Below are 26,545 nucleotides of genomic sequence, written 5' to 3' on the forward strand. Positions count from 1 at the left end.
AAACTGGAAGCGTCATCTCCAAAATTACTGTTGCGCTGGCTCCTGCCAGACTCTTAATTAGAGGAAGGCTGACACAGTTTTTCAGCAAACGGCGTTCACATACTGCAGGGAAAAACAGAATGAGGGCAAGAGGAAAAATGGGCTAATAAGAGAAAATCAACTGGAGAGAAAAACATGTTGTGCTGTGCAAAGCTTACCATAACAATGCTGGAGCCTAAAATACAGGGGGAAAAAAATGGGTTAGTACACATGGGAGGCAGGCAACGCTCCACAAATGTGGAGAAGAGCTGATATGCAGTGCAGCATCTCGGCATCCTCACCTGGCAGGCCTGTCCCTGCAGCCTGGCTTAGGGCAAATGGGACAGGCTTAGTTTCCAGCAAGCAGATCCATATGTCTGAGAGCCTGAATGATGCTGTCTGAAGAGCCCGTGACTGCCCTGCATGATTTACACTGCCTTTATAAAAGCCAGCAGTGTCAATAAAGCATGAAACAACGCCTAGCCACCCTCTCCCCACCGCTGTGCCTGGCAGCTTTAAGCTATTGTTTTTATTCCAGCTGCAGCCTGTTGGTCAGTCTGGAGAGGAAAGGGACCCTCTGCTCCTGCCTCTTCTTCAAGCAGGCTTCGAGAGAAGAGTGCCTGAGACCCAGAGGCACAGTCACTGAGCCTGCAGCTCACTCACTGCTCAGGTGGAAGACTCGCCCCGTAGCACAAAAGCAGCATAAATCCATTTACCCTTTTTGCTTCTCTCTGCAAGAGAGAAGGAGCATCACTCACCCAGCTTCAGAACAGCTGCAGCCGCAAATGCAAACCCAAATGGAAGCACTGGGAGGAGGGTTTGTGAAAATGGCCCCTTTATCCACCCTAACACACCATACGGGCTAAACCTGCCTTGAAAAGCTTTAGGTTTTCCTCCAGGCTGGTGGCAACATTGCCTTGATGACAAGGAAGGGAGCAATTCCAGTGGAGTTTCCATCCCCTCCCCTATGAGCTCCCTACAAGGAACTGGGAGGCATCAGGAAAGCTGAAGGAGGTGAAACATTAGCAGCAGCTCACCTCAGGAAGACATGGGAGGCATGAAAAAAGTACAACATAACCGAATGCCACTTAAAAGCAGCCTGAAAGCATTGGGACTGGTTTTCACCATCCAGACCAAAATATCACGATGGGAAAATGCAAATGTTTTTCTTCTCTTACCACCCAGCCCTGCTTTTGATACCAGATAAAACACTCCTTTTCAAATTCCTGACTGCAAAGGCGAGGAAGCACTGGCTGAAAAAAGCATCAGTTAGGCAAAACTAAAAGCATCTCTACAAGGAGAAGCCCTTCGAGGAATATACTTCCTCTAGGATCCTCCCCATCAGCAGCCCACGCCATTCTCCAGCACTGAAAGCCCTTTTCAACATGAGATAAGAAGAGGCCCCAGCAGTAAAGCTGGCAAAACATCCACAAGGCAAAACATGAAGGTATTTCACAGCCTGGGGGGAAGATGGGAAAACTGCAATTTGAACATCAGGGCACTCTGATAAGTTAAACCACAAGGAATGAGCTAAATCCAGTAATGATTGTCTGACCTCCCTGGGCAGATACTTTGGAACTCCAAGGGATCCCTCAGCAGCTGCCTAGGCTCCTAAAAGCTCATCAAGCCTCTTCTCTGTCCCATGTCAGCCAGTCCCAAGAGTCCCTTTTTCTCTCTTTCAGGATGCAGAAACAAGCACTAGTACATCAGTAATAATAGCTGCCTCTCTGGCAGAGTGCGATGTTTCCCATGGGGGAACCTTGGGCAAGAAGTTTTCCAAGAGCTCATAAACCCAAGGAATCAGACCCCAGAAAAATTAGGGGAGTCATCCCCAGCAGCACCATATCTAATATGCCCTTTCTAGTGAAACAAAAAGTCACACAAACATTAGAAGCCAGTGGAAGGCAAACAAACAAAAAATCAAAATACAAACCCAAAGCCAGGGATACTAGGCTATACATGCATTTCTCCTGGGAAAGAAAACAAACATACAAGACTAGTGTTAGTACTGTAGCTGTAGTATTCCTGCTAGGGTCAAGGTCAGCAGAAAAACTCAACTATTTGGAAGTAGTTGCTTGAATCTCTGAGACAGCAAAGCCTCTCTCACAGCCCACATGCTGGACTGTCGGCCCACGGGCACCCAGAACTGACTGCTGGACAGTGCTGAGCACAGGCACCTTTAACAGAGACAGACCTGGCTTGTCTGTGCTCAGAAAATTAACACTGCAGTATCCATCCTTCAGTATTAAAAAATGGTCTTTTTTCCCCATGGAAATGCCCTCACTGCAGTCTAATCCGATGCTCCACCAAGAATAACACCACACTTCAGGTGTTTGTACCAGTCACCTGCTTTTCCCAAAGACACCCTCAACTAAATCATCAGCTTTAGAGACTTCAGAGAGTTCCTGCAGCCACTGCATCAATGAAGTGTCCCACTGACCTTCAGCCAGACCTACCTGCAAGTCATTAATCACTTCTGAAATCCCCATCCGTTACCAAGTTCCACAACGGGAAAAGTGAGAATATGAGATGCACAAATAATTTCACTGGCAGGTTTCTTCAACTTTAAAACCAGAAGTGTTTGGGTTATTTTAAGCCACAGAGAAGCTTGTTAGAAAATAATAAAAAAAAAAAAGGCAAAGAACTACAAATGTTTATTTTATAATCAGCCTTTAATGTTTTCTGTAATTACTGATAAAGTGCACCTACTTCCACATGAAATGAGATAACATGGCTCTTAGTACAGCCAACATAGTATCAAAAGATAGATCTCAGTGCAAAATGCTTATCTGTAAGACAAACAAAGCAGTTAAGACCTTTATTGTGCTAACAGCCTTTTCCAATGCATGTAACTTCTGGCTGGGGGCTAACAAATGAGTTGGCAAACCTGCTGTCGTTGTCGTTGCCATTTCATCTCCAGGAGTCCCTTGTAAAGACTCACTAGTGATGCTTTGGGACCATCTCTGTAAGGATTCTCATGTGTCCTAATTCAACCCGTGTCTAGTCTTCAGAGAATTACTTCTCAGCTACAAAACAGATGGAAGAGAAGTCCAGACAAAGTAGGAGGGGGAGAGAGAGGGAAAATGCTAGAATGTATAAGTGTATCCATGGGCATTAACCACAGAAACACAGGATTGGCTGAGCTGAAAATGATTTCAAGACTGTCTCCATTTATAGTAAGCTAATCAGCTGTAAACCCTAGAATTGTAACATGTGCCCTAAGACCAAAATAGGACCTGCAGCCATCTTTTTGTGAAACAGAGCTGAGGAATGCTCATTTTGTCCAGGGACATTTAATTAGAAAGGCGTGTCTGGTTTTATTTTTTCATTGTTCTGGTAAATAAAAGTAAATATCAAAGTTGTTATTTTATGTGGAAAAAAACCTCAGCAGTTTCAATGTGCTTTGAACTGCAGTACAAAAGCTGTTCATCTAAACCCCTCCCCTTTCCTTCTCCAAAATATACAGGACAGCAACATCAAATTTACATGGTAAGAAAATATATACACATTAAACACAGTAAACATCCTGTATTTTTTAAACTTTATACAACATTAGTGAGAAAAAATATAAATGTTAATAAAATTACATACAATATATTCATACGATATATTCAACGAGTAAGTAACTGCTACGAGAGGGAAGGCAGATAAGCTGTCAAAGGTAGAGCAAGAGATGGCACTGACACAACTATGTAACACTTGAAATGAAAGACAAAACATGTAATATTTGCAAATTCACACTAAATTTCCTATAAGACATGCCCATTCCTTTATATAAAACATACATAAATAAATTTGAAGGTTTTGTGGTTGGTAGGGTTTTTTAGCTTTATTTTATATTCTTACCATAGGGGATTCATCATATAAGACAGGGTAATCTCCAAGAATTAAAAGGAAACAGTATTATAAAATGCACATAGTGATGTTATTAAAAATCTCACTAAGGGAATCTGAGTTAGTGCTGCTACTCAATACCTTAACTTTCTCTTCTTACATACACCCATCCTACAAACAAACCACAGTGTAAGATTTAAATGATAGCATTTGCACACAGAGCACAGAAGGAAATCATATCTTCCTTTAATTATTTCACAAACAGCTTCAATTATTTTATAAAAGCTCCTGAAGCTTTGAGCACATATTGTGTGTGCAGCAGGACTTCACACCAAGGAATTCAGACATCATATGGCTTTCACAGTTTTTACACAGGTGAGCCAAATGCTCATCTCAAATCTCCACTGAGCTGATATTTAGGATTAGTATTTTCTCCATTAATAGGAAGCAAAGTCAGATACACTAGTGGCGTAATAAGATCTCATTTATATCTCAGTCTTATAGAAACGCTTCTGTGTGGTCACATTCACTGCATAAATTCACGCCTGAAGATGAGGAGGGTAAGTTAAAAATGAATACTTCACTACAGCAAATGTCATTTGTTCTTTGATAAAACACAACAGAGGAAAGAAGCTTCCACTTGAACTGTTTGGACACAACCACTCTTAAGTTCTGCTTCCGTCCTCAAGTGAACACAAGAGCAGCCACTTGGTTCATGTGCAACTGCCATATTTTGTGTTTTTAAGAGACACTGGATGTTCATACCAGTTCTGCTTTGCAGACTAACACGACTCAGCCCAGTTCTTCCTAGCCTCAGGAGAGGTCTAACAGTCTTTCTGAACTCACATTCCATATCACAGGGCAGTTCTTTCCCAGCCAACCTAAAACAATGCTTGCAGGTATATGATGGCAAGAAAATGAATACATACTGTTTTCAAATATGTCTTGTGATTAATGTTGAAAACAAGAAAACTTCCCTCAGCTTTCCATATGGTAAAATATTTCTAGCCAATTTTGAGAAGGCTATAGAAATGGATTTTTTTTCAGTTTACCCACATTAATTTTTCAGAAGTAGAGTGTCTGTATTAAAAGCCAACGTTAACCAAATTAGATCCTCATGTTTCTATTATTTGTCTGCATCAAGCTCAAATTCTAACTCAGGTGACTGATTTCTTCTGTTCCAAACAAGGTGAAGCTTCATTCATTCTACATCTTCCTTGATTTCAGAGTTTTTCTGTTATTTTCCCTGAACTAGGAAAGAGTTCATGAATCTGGCTCCCAGAAGTCATGCAGTTTTCCCTAAAGAGTAAAAACAAATCAGTACACAAGTCAGAAAACCAATGTCAGAAAAAATGAGTAGAGTAGGCAGGTGCTTAGCTTGGGAGCACCACATTATGTTGCAAGTCCCTAGAATTTTATTCTGACACACTTGCCAGTTTCCCATATGCGAATCAACCCCAAATATCTCTGAAAAACCAACTCTGAAAGAGCTGCATCACTATCAACTTTCATCAATTGCTAAGCAGACTCTACAGCCATGAGTTACACTATAATTCCCTCCTCCTCTATAACAAGAAATATCACACACCACACACAACATATTTTTTGCACATTTTTGAGACTCTTTACAGACAAATGGTTGATTACACAGTTTTTAACTGCAATCAATACCAAGCATATAAGCACAATTTAAATTTTATGTAAATTATACCCTCATTACTGGAAAGCTAAGCTTTTCCAAGACAGGTAGCTTTATGTTTCAAGACAGGACTCAAACAGTTGGCCTGATCACATTACCACAGAAACCTTACAAGCCAAGGCTGGAGGAAATGGCTCTGAACTCTAGGTATCACTAGAAATTATTCATCTATTTCACCAAGTCCAGCTAGATGTCAGGAAGGCAAATATTTTGGAGAGACTTATCATGGCATTATACTACTGCATACTTTTACAAAGCAAAAAAGGCTTTGCCTAATCATTGCATGAAATTTTTTACACATTCAAAGGGGGAGGAGTTATCAAAAGCCCTTAAATATATGTGGATAGAACCCTGGACTCAAGTAGTCTTGAAGTCACGTGCTGCCAGACCACAGCAGGAAGTGCATCACTGCATTCCTGCCCCAATGTCCTTTTTGAAGCATCTGCTAATAACTGTAATCAGAGACAGGCCCTATGACTCGACTCAGTACTAGCATTTCACTGTAACTACACACACATTTACAAAAGTATCACTTTTAAGGATGATGACACGTCCGTTTTACTGAAGTCAGCAAAGTAAGAATTTTAATTAAAATCTATTCTAATACATGTAAGTGTATTCCACAGCCATGCCACTTATGAAGAAAAAAAAAATCTCTTCAAAAGAATATGCTATTTTCAAGTGCTAAAAAATGAGTTAAATGCACCCCACAATGTGGGAAGAAAGAGAGAAAAAGGTTTCATTACAGTACCTGAGTAAGCCGAGTGGTTTGTATCACATCCTGCCATTTGGTATGTATCCTAGCAGCTAAGTCTTTTACCTGCAAATTCAGATTGATTAGCTTAGCCATTTATGTTAAAAAAAGCCCAAATCATACCCTGTGTTCCCCCACCAGCCTCAAACTCATAAAACCCCAGATAACCCAACATCCAAGGTTTACTGGCACAAAGTATCACTAAGTCAACTTCAGGTCCCTGTAATTTGGGACTGAATTCCAAGTCATGTACTCCACACAAACACATCACAGGCACATGAGTCCCCATGTTAAATGTCTGGAATCAGCATGCAAACCTCTGGCCTCCAAACACTATCTCATCTTTGGGTAAGTGAGGTTTGTTCCACAAGTCTGACTGTACCTAGAACTGCAATCACAAAAGCCAACAATGCTTCGGCTGTTTCCAAAATAAATTCTTTATACGTAAACTGTGCTTTTTCATAACCAATCACAAGCAAGTGTCTAATCCAGGCCATTCACACTGAGATATGCTTCATATGCGGTGTTAAAACCCAGCACAGTGGTGTCCTCTGGAAGTTACTGTCCTATCACATAAATGAAGCGATGGAGAAAACCTGAGTAAGATTTTTTCCCTCCCAGTGCAAGGGCACATGGAAACAAAAGTGAAAGTGATCAGTCACAACAATCAAGGCGAGAGTAATTAACTTGTTAAAGGGATCCATGCTCCACTAATCTGGCTGAATAAGAAAAGAAGAATCTTCTTGAGAGGTAAGAAAGCACACAACTGCACAGGCCTGATTTAAAGCTGAAGAAGCCAAGGGTTTTCAAAGTTGAGGCTGAACACTTTATCACTGAGCTGATTTATTTGGTTTGCTAGGACAGCAGGCAAAGCATGAAGGTCACAAAATTAGGACTACCACTAGTAAGCCCCGTGCCACAAAGCAAACAAAAGGCAATTGTCCAAGCTTGATGCTGCATCACATACAATGCTGGCTTAAAGCCACAACATTTTTAATTAACTCATTCATTTGAAAGATAAAATGGAGACTCATGCAAGATAGGCTACTTTTTCAGTTCTCTGTATCCTGCCCTGCATGTAGGCTCTGCTCTTACAATTAGAATGAGCTATCAATGACTGCCACAGAAAGAAACAGAGCAACTCTGTGGGCCTAGAAGTTGAGAGGCATGGTTAAAAGAAAGACAAGCTCACATTTTACAGCTGTTAAAGAGTCCTGTTGTTCGCAAAAGGAATGTTTACAGTGAATTAAAACGAGCATATATTTAGCTACATGCAGATAGAAAAAACAGAAAAAACCCCCAAACCTATGAGGAACTCCTGGAATTTCCAGGGCTGGGATGAGGGAACAACAAGCATCACAAACACTAAAAAACATACAAACCCAAACCAAAACAAAATACATCAACTTTTGTGTCTTACCTTAGATCGATAAAACAGCCTTGCATCTTCCCTGATATCACCTTTTACGTACCTATCTAAGGCACGACAGAGCTTCAGTATGTGTTGCTAAATAAAGATAAAAGTGTACAGCTATTAAATCCTCCATATCAGTACCAGAAGTTTTATTCAAATATTATATGAATTTAAAAATTATATGCTTTGGTTTGATTTTTTTCTCAGAAATACACAGGAAGGAAAGGGAAAGGAAAGAAAACAAGATCACGAGATCCTCTGTCAGTTGCTCGTGTGCACCTGGTAAACCAGGTCTAATTGTTTTTAAAAATAGTTTCAAAGTATAGCAGAGCTATACATCACAAATTTTAAAGTTTTTTAGCTAATTTGCAAATCCTTTCTGTCCCCAAAGTAGCAAACACAGTGCGGTGCCATTCACATCTTTTATCAGCAAAAAAAGTTCTGAAGCTACAATAGCTAAAAATAACCTTTCAGTGATGATGACTCAGGTAATCTCTTTTGTAGGAATTGGCTGAGCAGGTAAAATATATCCAAGGCTTATGTGCTGAACTGTTATTTGTCTCTAAATTTTTGATTACTTTAATAAAGCAGTTTTGCCACTTCATAATCTCCTGATAATGACTCCCAAGGTCTTCCACATTCTGTTAATTTCTTCATAAAGTTCCTGGTTTCAATCTCTCACCGAACAGCTGCAAAGAGGCTCTGCTATGCAGAACAGGTGAGACATGCTGAAATTCTACTTATAAACATGTGCTGGTGTCTCAAGGCCACAATTTACCCCACCTAACTGGAGGAGGACCAGAATTGAAATAGTTAGATTGATTTTACACAAGTCTAGTCTGCACAAAATCCAGCCACACCCCTCTGGCCACTTGATGGCTAACAAGTCAGTGAATAATAGACTCTTTCTCCATTAAGAAATTGAGACATTTAAAAAAAAATATTGAAAAGATCAAGTTCTCCACAAATCTAAGTAGTTAACTGAGACACTTAAGCCTCCAAATGTAACCAAACATTACTGCTTTACTTCTCTCAAACAGTTCACATGACAGATTTCTTAAATGCCAAGAGTGATTCCACAGGACAGAAGGTTTACACAAACACCTTGCAACTCCCAGCAAGTGATCACAGAAATCTGAACAGGATTACTGAAAGGCTAAGTAGAAGGCATTACTTAACAGATGTTACTTAACACAGCACAAAGGAACTATCGCTACAGAGAAGAGCTACAGTCCTAGCTTTCACTTGCGGCATGGCTGCACTCCAGCACAGAAAACTGTAATGTGTTTGAACACATTTTACCAGCTATTTTTAAAGTGGCTTTTTTCTACACTGAAAAATTTCAATCCTACTTTAGGATCATTTGACTTCTTAGAATTTCTGTGCTGAGTTAATCTCCGGATACTTTCTGAGAACGATTAACACAATAAATGCCTGCTCATCCACAGCCTTATGTTTTGAGGTAACTCTATTCACAGAAATGCAGAAGAGGTTTCCTTCTCTGCAGTAAGCCCAGGCAAGCTCTTCTGCATTTACCTTGCGTCAGAACAAAAGCTTCCCCCAGTGCTATTATCCATGGTGATCACGATTGCTCTTACTGAAACAGACCAAGTGTGCATGAAAAACAGTCTTTTAAAATCTAAAGGTCTAGCCACTGAAGTTACTTACCCTTTGATTAGAATTTACAACATCAAAGAAACTGGCTTCACTGACTAGATGAAGCAGGACGTAGATTAAGTAGTATGCCTGGAGAGAAATCAAAACAGCTTTAGCAGTCAAAGCACCATTACAGCTCTTCACATCTAGAAACCAGCACCATCTTTGCTTTCTGGAATGATTCCTCCAACAGCCAGGCCAATGGATAAGTCGGTCTACACATCTGCCTAAATAACTAATTTGAAACAGTATATCCATGTATTAGAAACATTTTAAAATGGTATTACAGTGTTATACACAACCTAAGTAACCGGTAAAAATTTCTGCGGTTTTAATAACTGGAAATTAAATTCAGCAGTTGGCTTTATTTTCCCATCGTCTACATCCAGATCAAAACACTTGCTAAGAGATTCCATGATAACATTCAAATAACCAAACCAATATTCAATTTTTATATGGATAGAATACTAAATCTTTGTAACACTTGTTTATGAGAAAAGATTAATAAAAGATCCATAAATATCTTTCTGAAGCCTGCAGGTGAAGGTCTGGCTCAGCGCCAAACAGTTGCCACTGATTACATCAGAAGGGAGGGAGGAGATGGCCGTCTGATTACAGAAGTCAGGATTCAAGAAATCCACGTGACTCAGAAAATCTGACCATTTCCCTGTTTGTAAAACAGCCCACTACAGGCTCCGCCATCACATGCCACTTCTTTCCCTCCTCCATGACTATAATAAAAATTGAATATGAATAATATTTTAAAGATGTAGAGCAACAAAGTAGTGTACGTGCAGTTCCACGTACAGAACTGTCAGCAGTTAACAAAAATTAAAAGAAACATTCTCAAAAGTGTAGAAGATGCATAAAAAGACAAGTGCAAAAAAGCACTATTGGCTATATACCTCCTGTTCTAGTTCTACATTAAGGTGGTCTTCATAGGCATTCTGCTCCTCCAGTCCTTCTCTCATCTTTCTCATCTTCTTCAGTAGCACAGAAGGTTTCATACACACCACAAACTGATGTAGAAGAGACATCTACACATACAAACATTAACAAAATGGACTGGTTTACTGGCAACAGAAAATTGGAAACAGAGTGACACTACATTATTTGTCCATTAAGACAAGAACAGAAAGGGGATTCTTAATTAAAAGGAAGTTTTCATGCTTTGAGTGATTTTTGACTATTTACAGACTAAAGTGTTTGTACATCACCTCAATAAAAAAAAAAAATCAAACCTATGAAACAAAGAGTGTCGCCACATGAATATAAAAGGAAGACTCAAAGAAGTGTAGACCTCTTTCCAATGTCTAAAATTGATGTTTAGGCACAAACAATACTGCACTTACAAGCTGTAGAACATGCAGATTACACACACGTGCAAATATACTTTTAATACTAATCTAAACAGAAAATTATTAATTGGTAATTTTGCGAGTTTCTTGAGAAGAGGCTTACAATATTGAAACATAAAACACAAACCACAAACATACAAGTTTTCTAAACTTCCAAATTATATAAACACAACACATATATGCAGTACCTGCTCATCACTGTCATCAGGTATTTCTATATGCTTTTTATGAAGAAGCTTTGAAATTATCACTAGGCTAAGACGTCGCCTTAGTTCCCTGAAAAACAATTTAAAAAAATTATTTCCCATAGAATTTCTCAAATCCACACTGTTTCAACAAAGTATATGAGGCTATGCATGGCTTCCCTAGATATAAACTTGCCTACAACTATTAAATTGGATTTTCTGAATATAGATGCTATTAAACTAGTAAAGAGGCCAGTAAACCAGAAGTATCTTAGCTTCTGCACAAGTACACACTGCTAGATACTTGTCTCTAAGCCTGAAACTGATGACCCAATTAATTCTCCTTGTTCAGATACACTCTAATTTATTAATTTCAAAGATACAGAACTCAGAGTGATGCTTAGAAGTAGACATGAATCACTCAAAGAAAATTTAATTTTTGGTAATTCAGACAAGAATTAGAGTAGGTGATGGATGCCAGAATAGGAAGTTAAGTCTGTCTTTACTACAAGGTACCAGGAATGCACAGCCCAGAAACTACATATAAAATTTAACAACCCTTTTTCACAGCAGAGGTGATCAGGAAGCTATACATGCACACCAAGAACTGCATATACATCTGTATCACAAGAGAGAACACAAATACTTTTTTTGAAGTGCCATGTAATACCTATTGCATTTATCAGACTTTGAGCTTATACAGATAAATCAGCTGTTAATGATCTGAGGTTACAGTGTCATTACCGTCCACGCACTGTCCAGCTTGGCACGAGCTGAACCAGCCACAGGAGATTATGGTGATGGTCAGAAAGTTCACTCACTGCCACACAGACCCCTGGCATCTTTAAAAAGAACAACAAAACATCCTGATACTGAAGAATGGTTGTTTGCTTTATTTGCCAAGGAATACATCTACTCCCTAGAAACATACCATAAAGGATAAAAGGAACTGATCTAACATATGATGTCCATAAAGAGATTTCTGCATTGCACCTGTAGTTAAGTCTGCTAAATACTATTTTAAGTAGGGTAGTTGAGATCAGATTGCTTTTAATGACATGTTAGCAGCTTAGTGCAATAATTTCTTCATTCTTTCAGAGAGCCATCTTAAACAGACAGCTATTTTAGTAAACAATCTCAAGATAAATATAACAGTCCTCTTGCAGAAGTGGACAGGCAAGCATGTCATGCAACAAAAACCCTCTCAGTATACCCACCCATTTCATAAATCTCACACAATCCCAAAGCTTCAAATTTTTGCTATTATACATATTATTATCAAAATTTTTGTATTACATTTTCAAGCAGTATTTTTCTGATATGTCAAGAAAAAAAAAATGAAAACTTCAAAACAGAAGTTGCGGTTTCACAAATCCAGTACAATTAATTTATGAAGTTACCTTTGTATCCCAGTCTTTTATACTCATCAGAAGCTTTACAAAAAGGCACTGAAGATCTACCAAAGGAACTCGCTTCAGCTGTTTCTCCAAGCTTATTTTAAATAGCAACAGAAGCAGCAGCCATATTTCTTCATCAGTATATCCATCTTGAATTACTGTTGTACAGAAACCTAGAAACTTTAAAAGAAATATGAAGTATTAACATCTGAAATTGGTTTAGCTTATTTTAAAGCATGATGAGAACTCAAGCTTTCCACCCTCACATTAAAAGTACCTCAAACGATGTATTGTTTTTGCAACACTTGTGTACTAACATCTCCCCATCTTCTAGTAACAGCACTCAAAGTTTTTTTTATACCTGCTGGAGGCTCATTTTTTGAACAATGGCAATATTTCCCAGACAGTAATCCTTCTCTATCGCACAGATTTTCTAAATGCACCAGTAATACTGAAAACATAAATCAAGAGATTTTTCCCCACCCAGGTGTTATCACATATACTTACAGTACAGGATGTATGCGTAAAGGAGAACACAAATTAATCAAGAGATACATATTCTGTCTCTGGTGGAAATGCTCCAAGTGCCTCTTTTTGAACTATGAGATTTTATAGTTAAAAAATCTCTAAACAAATAATGTCAGGTCGATTCAGATATTTCCATAAGGAACACTGAAATCAGTTATAAAGTCAGCATTTTCACCATACAACTTTAATCACAGGGAACTAGCCTGTGAAGTGTGACCAGCACTCATCCAGCCTACAGGACACACTGCATGCATCTAACAGCTCACTTCCACAGGAAAGTCAGCCACAGTTCCACCTGTCCTCCATGAGGTCCCACCTCATTTCTCTTGCACTGCACAGGGACCAACCACATAACCATGAGAGCTGCATTAACACATTGAGGCAACATAAAAAATATGAGCCAGCATCAACTCCTCTTCCCATTTCTACTGGAACACAGAAATTAATAGTTTCTTCTATATGAGGGAGCCAAGATGTTTAATAAAGTGCCACAGCTGGAAAAGATAGGCAGCAAAACTGTGCAGCTGTGAGTGAAGCCAATGGAAGTCAGGAAACTGAAGTTTCCAACAAGCCTGCAATAAACTCTGCTGAACATGAAGCTGAAACCTCAGGACAGCATCTACTCACAAAACATGCTCAGGACTAGATTGCAAACCCCATCCTTCCTCCCAGAAGAAAACACACACACACAAAAAAGAAACCAAACTCACAAAAACCTGGGGTTTTTTACCTTAATCACATTAATTAAATTGTTTTCAAGTAGACTGGAGAAGGCTGGACTGGTAGACCCTAGGTCTTCTCTTGGCTGTTGTTGACCCACTGCTTCTTGCACCTGACTTCTAATAAAAGAGACACAATCTGAGCAATAAATGAACAATTTAAGAGCTCATAAAGGCCTATTTACATCAAACTGAAGAAAAAAACCCCTGCATGGTTCAAAATGCCTTCAAATCAAAACAATGGTCAGTTACAGAGCACACACGTCTAACTCAATTTGTAGCCAATTACTTACAATGCTGCTCAGCTACTTAAGCAACATTCCTGTAAACCTCCACTAGGAAGATGCAGGACAAAGGACTCTGCTCTGGTTTGCTGAACCCTTACTTAGGTTTGAAGTTCTGGGTTATTTACTTCTACTAAGACCTGAGCTGAGAACTTAAAGAAAAGTATGTCTTGATGGAAGGGAGGGGAAATAAAGAAGAACCTTCTAAGGTTCTTCTACATTCTAAGCACCAGATTTGCTTTCAAAGGATATAAGCAATAAATATCAAAAGGAAAACACTTACAAAATATCATGCTTGTTGAAGCTGGGCTGCAGATGTTGCAATGGAAAGAGAGATCTAAACTCAACGCCCATATTGACAAAAACAACTGATATATCTGCTATTGAAGGAATCCACAGTTTAGAGTGTTCATCAGTGATGGAACCTACAAATAAAAGACATGGAATGGATTAGTTTTAAATTTAGTTCTGAGCACTAGTTCCTTTCAAGAGAAACAGATAAGTTCAGCAATCTGCATCAGTTCTACCAGCTCTCATCTCAGAAGAGTCGGTATGTTGAACAATACGCCTGTGTTCAGAACGAGGAGAGGGTAAAAAAAGTCTAACACAGTATTTTACACTAGAGAAACATCTTGACTACATAACACTTTGATTACTTTCAAGTTCCACCAATCTTCCATCGCAGCTCTCTTTCATCATGAACAGCAGAACAAGCAAGGCGGTAATATTTATTTCTAAGAGAATACATAAATTACTGTTTTGTATAAGTAAAGGTAAGAGGGAGTTATCATAGTGGGACTGGAAGGAAGCTAAGTAAGATTTGAAAATAGGCAAGGTTTCTGGAACAAAGTGCTAAACAAGGATCTCTCCCAGTCTTAATTCTTTGAATGTTCATTCATCATCTTGAACTGTTCATTCAGAATCAAGCCTAATGCCAGCAAGGCACAAAATAAAGGAGGCTACATTCCCTCTCATACCAGCTCACAGTCTCATTTTAAACAAGAATTAAAATATGGGGTCCAATTTGGAGAGGCCTGAGCAAATACTTCAAGAGAACCACGTCACTTTAACAACGTTAACTGGTAGCCTTAAATGAATGTGACTTTTGATGGATCTGAGTGAAGACATAGGGGATGTACAAAGGAACTTGTAGTGGAGAAGTATTTAAGAGTACACATGAAGGCAGGCAAATACACATGACACCAGCAGCAGTACGAGCTGAAGGAGATCCTTCTAAGTGTTTTTGTGCAGGTGTATGATTCTCTTCACTTTTGCCATTTATCTGGAAAGTAAACCATGCAGTGCTACACACTGGGTATGACAATGTGAAAAACATCTTGTAGTCCTTAAGCTGTGAGTGTCTGCATCTTCCAAAGTAAAAGAAGGAAAGGAGCGCAAGCTTTTGAGCAGACTTGGGTTTCTCTTCAGGTCAGTTCTATTTGTGAAATACCAGACATGAATTTAAAAGGCTCTGTACTGGATGCACTGCTTTGCAGGTATGTGCCAGGACCACACACTGTGGTCCAGCTTGCACACACTCAGTCGAGACCAACCCCCAGTATTTGTGCATTACGTAAGTAAGAGAAGAGCCTACATTCATGCCAGAATCACAGAATAGAACTAGAACCTTTTACTTTCTCACCAATACTTTTCTAAACTTGAGTGGAGAAATGCCTTCATTTAGGTGGCCACTTTTCCACCCTTCAAATACTTACAGCTTTTTAGTGTTAGCTCCATCAATCTGTCTAAAATCTGAGTGGAAACACAATGGTCAGGATGAATAGACATCATCTGTGGAGAGAAAAAAAACACCACATGAAAAACCAAGCTGCATGATGGCATTAGTTTTAATTTTAAAAAATCCCCAAAACCAAAAACAACCTACAACTCCTTGGCAGAAAAAATAAGAAACAGTAACAGATTAAAAAAATACCCAACCCCCAAAAAACAACTGCAAAGCCTCTAAAGCAAGATATACCAAGGAGAACAGAATACTCTGAATACGGATTATTTGAAGCAGTGCAAAGATGCTAGGAATACTTTAAAATTAATTATTTACCATATCGGAATGCTGTAACCCCATGTTAGTTCATGAGAAAGCTCTGAGGGTTAAAAGAATGGAAAGTATCACAGATTCTTCTGAAACCCATTTGCATCTGTGATCAAACTGAACTTCCTGATCAGGAGTGGAGGCAACAGACTTAACTACACCCTTTTCCAGTCACAGGCAAGTTGAACATATGGAATACTAAACTGAAACAATGAATTCATAGTTTTTCACAGAACTCTTAACAACAAAAACATGACTATGAAGTACAGTTCAGGTTTCCTGGAGCACTTCACTAGCCCAGCAAAACTTCTTTTTCTCCCCCAAGTGCTGGACAGTTTCCTCCTCTGTAAGTGATCTGAATTGGCTCACACTTCCTCCTCATTAGAGGAACAACAGGGCTCACAGAATGGGGGCAAGGCAATTTTTTACTGGCTGCAGGAAAGGACATGGAACAGCAAAATGTTTCCCTTTTGGCAAATGTAGAAAGCCAGTCAACAGACCCAGGCTGCAATTTTAAAGGTGGTCCAGCTTTCTTTTTTTGTTTCAGGTACAGTTCGAACGTGGTAAGTAATAGAATGGAGGTTGGAGAGAAGCATTTTTGTGAGTAACAGCACTTTGTAAATTCCTGGGGATTCAGATACAGACATCTAGATAGGAGACAGCTACCACATTTCCTTTGAGAATGACTCCAGGCTTTTTCCTGAGCCATAAGGTACCTTTTCCAAGGGAAGATTATCTGACAATGCAGGTATCACTGATGATTTAAAAGGTGACATGCAGAAATGGTACTTTTGCATATTGTAGCATGTATTTTTTTCAAAGGGTGGAAGGAAATACAATTAACATTAGCTTGTGATTTAGCCCACACCATTAATATCATGAAGTCTCCCTCACCTAGCATTTACTGTGTCCTTTTCAAACGCAGTAGCATATATGAACATGGACAGGGACATGCAGCTTTGCATTCACTCAAAGTGTGGAGAAAAAGCTATCTCTACTATTTTACCCCCAGCGACAATCAAAGTATTCGAGACCAGAGAACAAATCAGAACCCGGGGAAAAAAAAAAGGAAAGAAAAAAAAAAAAGGAAAGAAAAAAAAAAGGAAAGAAAAAAAAAAGGAAAGAAAAAAAAAAGGAAAGAAAAAAAAAAGGAAAGAAAAAAAAAAGGAAAGAAAAAAAAAAGGAAAGAAAAAAAAAAGGAAAGAAAAAAAAAGGAAAGAAAAAAAAAAGGAAAGAAAAAAAGGAAAGAAAAAAAAGGAAAGAAAAAAAAAGGAAAGAAAAAAAAGGAAAGAAAAAAATAAGGAAAGAAAAAAAAAGGAAAGAAAAAAAAAAGGAAAGAAAAAAGACTTCTTTATTTAGAAGTTGTTAACCTAATGGAACAGATTCACAAACTTTTCTGATTATTCCTGCTACAACTGGCTTCCAGGAAATATATTATACATGCACAGGGTATAACTGCATGAATAGCATAGACTTACCTGGAAAAGCCACTTCAGAATTGGTATGGGACACAATATACAACTGTAAGAAGAGCTTAAAAAACCACCGACAGCTAAATAAAGCTGCTGCTTTATACCAGAACTGTAAGAGAAGGATGGGGGTGAGGAAAGAAGATAAAAATCAATTAGTGGTTGAATCATTACTTTCACAAAAGCATAAGAACTTCCCCACCCCTCAGATCATCATCAACAGCAAAGAAAGATCTGAATATCCAAACCAGATGTTATTCACATGCTATTACCTATATAAAATGCTATAGTAATCAAACCTTGATTTGTAATAGCAATCAAATTTACAAATGTCATTTAGAACAACTATCTTTTTCTCCAGAATGCCATAACATGCAGTTTGGAAACATTTATATCATTAGAGAATAAAAGTTTCAAATAATCATTGATTTACACTACTGTACTGTGAACCACTATGCCTGACTGCACAGACAGGCTGTTATGCTCACTGAGGCCAGTGAATAAGACTTTTAACTGTCCAATGACCTCTACCAACACTTTCAGAAGAAAAGAGAAAAAACATTGTTTTTAAAATACTCTTAAATAAAGAGTCTGAAGGCAATTAAAATCAAACAGCCTAATCTTACTGGGCAAATTTGTGAGGTGCAAAAAAAAGCTGTTAGAAGAACAGAAAGTATGTCATTGCTATCACTGAATTATTTTAGTTTTAGTCTTCCTTAGGGAGCTAGGTATGTAAAAAGCAGGTGAATTAATGATATCCACTTTCCCACACACCCTTCTTTAGTTTCCTCTACTCTCTGTATCTACTAAATCAGGTAACTCTGTTGAGAGATCTGTGTCCTAACTCCTACATACACCCTCTACCTGTCTGACTGGGAAGACCTCCATGTGCCAACTGGGCAGCCAGTACGTGCCAGCTGTGCCAACTGGACAGAATGCATAAGCAATTAAATCATATTTGCCTTCTGCAAGGGATGATTAGTTTAATTCTCATTCCTCCAGTCACTGATTTACAAGATACTTTTGAAGCTTATATCCTTGTGATCTCCAAAACATATTAATAGAAAGGCCTGAAGCCAAAGGAGTGTATCACAAACATCACTTCCTCAAGAGATGAGAAGTCACTCTTCTCCTCTTCACACCCACAGCTGCACATACACATGTATATAAAATCCTTTAATAGTAAGAGAATTCTCTCAGTTCCACTGATACATGTTTGCAATCAAATACCAACTGAAATAACCAGAATTTTTCAGGATTTACACTTGTGGCATTAGGCAAGAATTTGTCCAGCTATTTATAGTCTGACAGCCTTGTATATATAGAACAGAAATGCCTATGAGTTCCATAGCACTTGTTTATATACACACAGACACACTGATTGCCTGTGAGTGACTGAGTCTAGCAGGTGTCAGAGATCATGACTCTCTGCAATCCTCATTAGGTGAAGCCTCAAGTCCCAGGCCCACTCAGGACAGAAGCACCAAAAGTCTTTCAGCAGACACAGTCTGACACTAGAAGGTCACAAATCAGTTCACCACAAAGGTCCTCTTTCTATCTGGGGATAGTTAAGCTTGTGTTCATTTAAACATTTCACTTCTCCATTTATCTTCCACAAGCTGGTCAGGTTATCAATGATAGCCCAATGCAGCAGAAATATGGAAGAGGCCAGAACAGCTCTTTGTTTCTTTACGTCTCACGTAAGAGGTTTTTTCAACAATTGCAGAGGAGGAAGGAAGGAAGCTTCAAGTTACAATTTACTGTTCTGTAAAGCTAACCGAGCAAGGAAAATTCCAGGGAAAGGAAGTTAGTCTTGCCTGCTTAGTAAGACAGAGCACGTTTACATGCAAAGATACTATTTTATCTTAAAACTGCTAACACTGAAGAAAATTGTATGAGTAAACACAACAAAGTAAAGAGGATATCCTTACTTAAGAAGCAGATTTTCTACAGGATTTTGAGGGATGAGGTAAAAATTCCTCAAGTCAAGGTTATGTTGATTGAAGATTTGCCCAGAAGCTGATAAATCAAATATATCTTCTCCAGGGTGGTAGTCAGGTATGGCATTGACTACTACTGAAAATCTCTTCGTAAACGCCCTGTAAAGTTGAAAACTGTTTTTGTTAATTCAAATACTGAGAAGCTATTTGCTGCTTGAGACAATTATTTGCAGATGTTGAACACATCAGTCTTACGTGAAAGCTGAATTGTTAAAAATACAGTAACACCCAGGGAAACCCACTCAACCCCAAAAGATATAAAAATGGTTCACATTAAACATATTAACAACAACTATTGCAAATGAAGAGAGGTTTGGAAAAAATAAGCTAGAAAAGCAAAGAACTGGATTTAATTGGTTTTGGAGTTGCAAGGACCTGTGTTCTTCTGAGAGATCTTCATCTCCACTGGCATTCTCCTCATTTTCTCCATCGGAAACACTGTCGTCTCTTTCTATGTCTTCCTGTAACCGCTTTTCTAGTTCATCTACCCTGAAATAACAGTAGCAGCAGAGCACATCGTCACCATTTTGTATTTCCAACAGAAGAGAACAAAATCCAAGCTCTGAATGTGAACCCAGGAGTCAGTAGCCAGTTACACATGACAAAAGCACTTGAGACACTGCATCTGTGTAAAAACCAAGCATCTTGCTATTCCAAGGCAGAAAGCGAATGTTTCCCAAAACCTAGTGAATTTCCAACAGTGCAACCAACAGCTAGTTTGTCAGAGACAAATACACTCAACCAACTTCTGATAAATTTTTTTGTAATTGCACAAAATTTTCAATCTCGTGGCTGAATTTTTAATTTTTTTTTTAAAAATACCAAACAAATATTTTACTTGTTAAACAGTATTAGTTATAGGAGTATCCATTACTCCATAGTCAGTCAGCCCATAGTTACAAGGGTCAGATTCTTTAATCAGAACAGCTAATCACACATACATACCTATCACCACCACTTGCCATTAGCACATTTCACTTCCTACCCAAAAGATCTCTTGCAAGAACACTCATTAGTTCTGTTCACTGACCTGTGTAGCCTACTCAGACACCAATAGTCTACACAACTTTGGGAATCAAAACTGAGCTACAAATACCTTTGAAGAAACTAGTACAGTCAGTCTACATAAATATTCCTATTTCATGCCTGACCAGCAGCTGCTAGCTGGCTCAGTGACCTACAATGAAGACATCAGTAAATTTAGTCTGGCTCTTCAAGGGTAGGCAGATGCATCACAAATCACTCCTTATTGCTTGGAAGGAGCCTGTCATTCAGCTTTTAGAGTTAAGCCACACTTGTAGGTCCTGTCAGATGTATGTTGGTACCATCAGCAGGCAAAGCTTAGCTTGTTGCTAATCAAACTCCATCAGTTTGGGGGAGATGAGGTAAATCTAAGCTTCTACAACACCATCCCAAATTTTTCAAACCAGCTTTAAGAAACAAACCTCCTAGATTCTTCTTTTTCCTTCAAGAGGTTTTCTAAGCTGTTCACATACGACACCTTGGTCACAGGAGGAGTCTTAGAAAGCTGCAAATGAAACAGTAAGAAATTAAAAAAATACCACAAGCTATTAATTCATTCATAATATTGTATTAGACAATAAACACAATGAAAATAGAAACCTCTTCCAATTTCAATGATATTTTACACGCAGATAAAAACCCAAAGGAGACCCTGCAAAGGAGACTCTGCAAAACAGGATGATTAACAGGTTAGGTTTCTCAGTCCCCTGACAATTTCACATAATAGTCAAATCTCTCTCAGTGACTAATTTAGAAATGACTACTCTTCACAATAGATCTGAACAGCGAAGCAAAAATCTGCATCTCTGGGGCTGACCTCCAGCTAACTGTCACAAAGAGCATTAGCATCAGAAGCCTTTGACCCCACAACTTTATTATTGTCAGCCACTGAGACCCTGGGAATCTCCATTCTTGTGCACAAGACAAGAAACTCCAAAAATAATTCAGGACCCTTTTCTTAGTTTCAGAGTCCCTGGAGGGCAAAGTACCAGCGTTTGTTAAACTATCTCTAAAACCACCAGACAGACCAAAACTTCCAATTAAAATCCTAATAAAAACTGAAATTAAGAAGCTAATAAGTAGAATTAAAAAAACAAAAACAAAAACCCACAAACCAAATAACATGCTAAGTCTTAACTAATTTTGCTAGTGGTTTGTTTTTCAGTGGCCAGTCTTTTATTCAGCTTGTAGCAGACACAGATTTTAAATCTTTTATGGCCATGATTATGCTCTTTGGACAAGCACAGCCCCTCTGATACCACCTTGCTCTTCAGAGATACCTTTCAAATGTAACAAGCAGCATGACTTAGTGTGGGAAATATTAACTAAGAAGTCTTCAGCTTTCCCACATTTTATATCTGGTTAAAATGTCTAAAATGACTGTTGAACAACTGAGGAATCAAAACCTTATTCCAATGTGGACATATGCCCCTTCACACAACACAAGAGAAGAATGTTAGTACATGTAAAAACCATGGTCACGAAAATGTTGGGACAATTTCTAACTGCTTTGTCTTACTTGGAAATCAATTATGTAGGCCAGGCCAAATGTTGTGGTCACATACATATGCCACAAACATTTGATCTAGGCTGCATCTGTTTATCAGGCTTAACCATTAATTACGTAGACATGTTGGCTAAGGTTGTGGAATATGTATGTAACCACAGAAGTCTGATCTATAACACTCTTGCATAATGAATCAGAAGGACAGATAAAATAATTATGGCTCTTCAACACCTGCCCACGGAGGTAGTAACTCAGTCAACAAATAAACCATTCCAGAGACTGAAAAACATGAGGAGAAGGGGAGAGGGAAGAGAATATTTTTACAGGTATTCTGCTGTTCATTTTCCACTGCAGGAACTAGTGGTGGGCTGACCCCAGCCAGCAGCTAAGCACCACATAGCTTCTTCATTTCCCCATCCACTCGTGCTGGGCAGTGAATAAGAAGAACAAAGGCAAGGGAACACATCGGTCAAGATAACAACAGTTTAATAAGGAATAAGGGGGAAAAGAAAAAGTGATTCAAAGGCAGTCACTCAGTACCTCTCACAAGCAGAAGGATGCCCAGCTAGGCTGAGTAATGGCTACATGCCAGACCAACGCCCCCTGCTTGGTTTTGATTGCTGAGCATGACACTACCTGGCATGGAAAATACCCTTTGGTCATCTGGGTCTGCATCCCAGGCCCTGTTCCCTCCCAACTTTTTGTCTACTCTATGGGGACAGTGTGGGAGGAAGAGAAAGCCTTGATGCTGTGCAAGTAGTGCTCCACAACAGGTAGAAGACTGGTCTCTTACCAACACCAGTTTTGTCTGAAACACACAGCACCATACAGCTGTGACAAAGAAAATTAACTCCAACCGAGCCAGGCTCAGTACAAAATCCCTTTGTTTAAATGCAGCCATTTCCAACCTGTACCAGCTATCAGGAATGTCACACAATAAGACCTACTGCAGGACCTTCCTTATTAAAACATTATTTTACAATAAAACTTCAAAATCACTACTTATTTGACAAGCTTTGATTGAACAAATGACCTAATTTTTAAAAACACATATCAATTCATCACTGTAATATCCTGTACACAGGGATTGAAAAACACTTCATTTATCCCTTATGAGCAGAAGTCATTCAGCTTTTTGAAATCCTTTCTGAAATACTTCCAATTTCCATGAAATACAACCTGAAAGAAAACATTACACTTACTTGTACACAAATCTGACTGTGTCAAGGATATATGACTGGAGTCAGGCACACAGATCTCTCAATGTCTACGTCTGGCTGCACAATCCTTCAGACATTCCAAGGACAAGCACAGTAACAAGCACATCCCTGCTCCAACTACATTGTAACTGTACAGTATAGGACCCTTAAGCCAAGCAACCAGTTTTACAGGCAAATAATTCTGAATTTTCATGCATTATGAGTAAGGGGGAAAACCATATAAAAAGGTAACAAAACAAAGCTGATTATCTGCTATCTCATTTCACTTTGCTGTAGCTTTAATGGGCATAATGACAATCAGCAAGAGGTGTAGAATAGATTTTTGATTAAAATTCACGTAAAATAACTGTTATCAATCAGTCATACACATTCTGACTGTTATTACCAAGGGGTTCTACTGACACCACTTAAGACAAAAACTTGAGTATTTGATTCTACAACAGTATGTCTCTGTCTGTTACAAAAATTGAGTAAATAGTCATGGTTTGTGGATGGTAGTGGATGGTAGAAGAGAACTGGACATAGATGTTGGAGCAAATTGTTATGTGTTTATAAAACTGAGCTGAACAGCAGAAATTAGTTCTCTAGAACAGCTGAACAAGTTGCTGTCTGTCTATATCAGCTGGAACAAGTGAGGTTGCAGATGACTGATTTTTGAGTATGAGATTTCATTCAACAGGGTCTCTGTGTGTTTTGGTGGATATTTACTATGTAAAATTTCATTCTCTTAAACTTTGAAACACAAGGTAACAATTTAGCACTCACTGGGCCTTGCACTGTGCTAAAATCTATATTATTTTTCTTGCAAATAACACCCATAAAAGAATACTTAAAAGAACATGCTTTTTTGGGTTATAGACACTCACATGAAGCTTCAGGAATGGAGTCACAGTGTCCTGAGAAAAACTGTCACAAGATTCTTCTGGGGTCCCTATCTGTGGCTTGAGACTTGAGCAGAGAACTTTTTGCAATGGCATGAATGCTTCTTCATCATCATCCTCATCATCATCCTCATAATCTAGAACGGATTCCAAAAACTCATCTTCACTATCAAAGCCGCTTTGTGATTTTCCATTCAGCTTGGACTTGTCTGTAGAGGTGTTTTCAACTTTTAACTCTCCTGAGGATTGTGAAGAGGTATGGCTGCTGTCCTTGCAACATTCTCTCAAAGGCAATGAAAGGGGAACATTGTTACCAGTCTCCTCTGAGAGTGCAAGTTCCCCAGATACTTCCATTGTATAAGAATCAGAAGCACTTCCTGAAGTCCTGTGTTTTGTTTTTGAAAAGCTGTTGCTGTATTGAATACTGTTTATGTGTGCTTTATTGTGTTCATGTCTTTCTGTTTTTTTCCCATCTTGCTCTTTCTTAGAAGCATCCAGTACCTGAGATAAGCCAGCAATCTTGAGAGGAGATTTCACACTCTTTGTTTGTGTTAAGCAGTGGAGAGAAGGCAACACAGTACTTTTTTCCTGAGAAAAAGGAAGGGACTTTTCCAAGAGAAAACACGAGTTAGCCAGTTGCAATTGATTCTCTTTGGTATCCACAACAGAAATATGGTTATTTTTATCAGGTCTGTGTGCAGAATACGAAGATGGCAAACCTACAGTAGAGCAATTATTTTTCTCCTTTTCCTCGCTCGAGTTAAGGTGTTCCTTTGAAAGAGCAGAATCATGTCTAGACAGGGTAGCAACATCCCTCAGTTGTATAACACCATCATGAGTAGACTTTAAAAGGATATTTTTTACAAAGTCAGTCCTCCTATTCTTGCATTTTGAAGATGATCTACTAAAAGCAGGGTCATTCAAATTCGATACATCAGATTGATCTGAACTGTCTTCATCCACACTCATGGCAGTTTGTTTTCTTTTCCCAGGAGAGTCTCTTTGTTTGGATGTCCCAGAAGACACCTTAGCTGGAAGGCAGTGTGAAGGAACAGCTGGGCTTTTGGGCAAACCAGAGGTCATGTCAGATGATGTTCTAAATGCATGTGGAGAAGATGCCTCATGGTTTTTTAAAACCTGCTTTAGCTTTGGTTGAGATGGGTCATCTATGAAGTGTTTGAGAAAAAAGTAAAACACAGTTGTTATGTTTAAAAATAAAAATAATAATAAAAAAATCAAATGTATAACAGCTTACCCTTTAAAGAACTAACTTCGGTTTTTAAGTCAACTAGGACTGAAATTTTTATCAGAAACTACAAAACTTCCATTCTGATTGAATACAATGGACCACAATTAAGACTTGGCTGATACTGTAATGCTATTACTGTAACTAATTTGGAAATTAATTTAAATCTGCTTATTATAAAGCAGCTCAGTAGCCACCATAGAAACACTGGAATCAATCAGTCTTTGGAAAGAGACGATAGCCCAGTTAAAATATGGGACTGGAATAAAGTTCCATATTATAGATATAAATAACAAGCAGCATGAAAAGTATTTTAACTTCAATAATTTTAACCGTGGGCATAAAAAAAAAGCATTCAGAATACAAAGAAATCTGGTTTTAGACTATGGTTCTGTGGAATCAGAGCCCACCTTCCTCATCATGCTTTCCTGCTTCCTGTCTCAAGCTGGCACCAGCACCTGGACACATCACAGAGAGCTACTTTATGAAGCTGATGTGGCTGAGAACTTCCCAACTCAATTTTGGCACTGCTGGCCAAGTGCTTCTGCAACTGGAAAGTGATGCAGAGCAGCAAAGAGTCTGGTGGGTTTCCACAGCTACAGACTCTTCTTTTTTTTTTTTTTTTTAATTTTATCCTACTGACCTACCTCAAGCTTCTATTCATGTGAGCTTTTTAGATTCAGATCTATCTCCTGAACAAAATGATGTGGTTAAAAGGGACAAAAGCAACAAGAATACCAGCTAAACTTTAGTGATTTGTTCAACAAGAATGTTCTTTTTGGATTAAGCTGAAAGGCAAAATTTACTAACCACCACAGTAAATGTGGATTATCCAAAATGCAAGAGAAACCATAAAAATAATCTGAGATTAAGGTTTTAAGACAATGAAATATGACTTCTAATTAAGTTACAAATTATCTGTTTTACACTAAAATCACAAATTACTTTTAAATCACTTCAAACTTGCCATATTAGAAATAACACTGACCATACAGCAGTAATTATTTTTTTTAGTGAGATAAAACAGAAAACATAACTTCAAGAAAAAAAAAGCCATTAAAAAGAGACACTAAGTGATGAATCTGATTGTTTAATTAATTCCATATTAACAGCACTGATCATACCTGAGGCGGTCTCCCTTGAACTAAAACATGGTATTTTTCCTAAAGGACACCCATTTCCCTAAAAATAAAGACAGAGGAAGGAAAAAAAGTTAATTGCATGCTTTTTAAAACTAGGATGCTGACATCTCGAGCCAAGTGTGGAATCCAGCACAGACATAGTTCCACACATCCCCAGAAAT

At 38.5% G+C, this 26,545-nt stretch overlaps 1 protein-coding gene across 2 annotated transcripts in view; it reads right to left on the reverse strand.

Moving 5' to 3' along the window:
• Positions 1-2,671: 2,671 nt before the first annotated feature.
• Positions 2,672-26,545, reverse strand: part of SLF2 (SMC5-SMC6 complex localization factor 2) — a 30,767-nt gene continuing 6,893 nt past the window's right edge. For both annotated transcript variants that reach the window (XM_064663158.1, XM_064663159.1), the window contains exons 4-20: positions 26,367-26,424; positions 23,982-25,162; positions 20,811-20,893; positions 19,741-19,854; positions 19,297-19,464; positions 17,375-17,477; positions 15,562-15,637; positions 14,130-14,271; positions 13,574-13,682; positions 12,319-12,495; positions 11,663-11,760; positions 10,922-11,009; positions 10,281-10,412; positions 9,388-9,465; positions 7,726-7,812; positions 6,303-6,371; positions 2,672-5,151 (exon numbers count right to left, since the gene is read on the reverse strand). In XM_064663158.1, coding sequence (XP_064519228.1) covers positions 5,116-5,151; positions 6,303-6,371; positions 7,726-7,812; positions 9,388-9,465; positions 10,281-10,412; positions 10,922-11,009; positions 11,663-11,760; positions 12,319-12,495; positions 13,574-13,682; positions 14,130-14,271; positions 15,562-15,637; positions 17,375-17,477; positions 19,297-19,464; positions 19,741-19,854; positions 20,811-20,893; positions 23,982-25,162; positions 26,367-26,424 — 2,799 coding nt within the window. In that variant the 3' untranslated portion in view covers positions 2,672-5,115. The remainder of the gene's footprint in view (positions 5,152-6,302; positions 6,372-7,725; positions 7,813-9,387; positions 9,466-10,280; positions 10,413-10,921; positions 11,010-11,662; positions 11,761-12,318; positions 12,496-13,573; positions 13,683-14,129; positions 14,272-15,561; positions 15,638-17,374; positions 17,478-19,296; positions 19,465-19,740; positions 19,855-20,810; positions 20,894-23,981; positions 25,163-26,366; positions 26,425-26,545) is intronic.

Source organism: Pseudopipra pipra, chromosome 8, assembly GCF_036250125.1.
Source record: "Pseudopipra pipra isolate bDixPip1 chromosome 8, bDixPip1.hap1, whole genome shotgun sequence".
In the NCBI taxonomy this organism is placed as follows: Eukaryota; Metazoa; Chordata; class Aves; order Passeriformes; family Pipridae; genus Pseudopipra; species Pseudopipra pipra.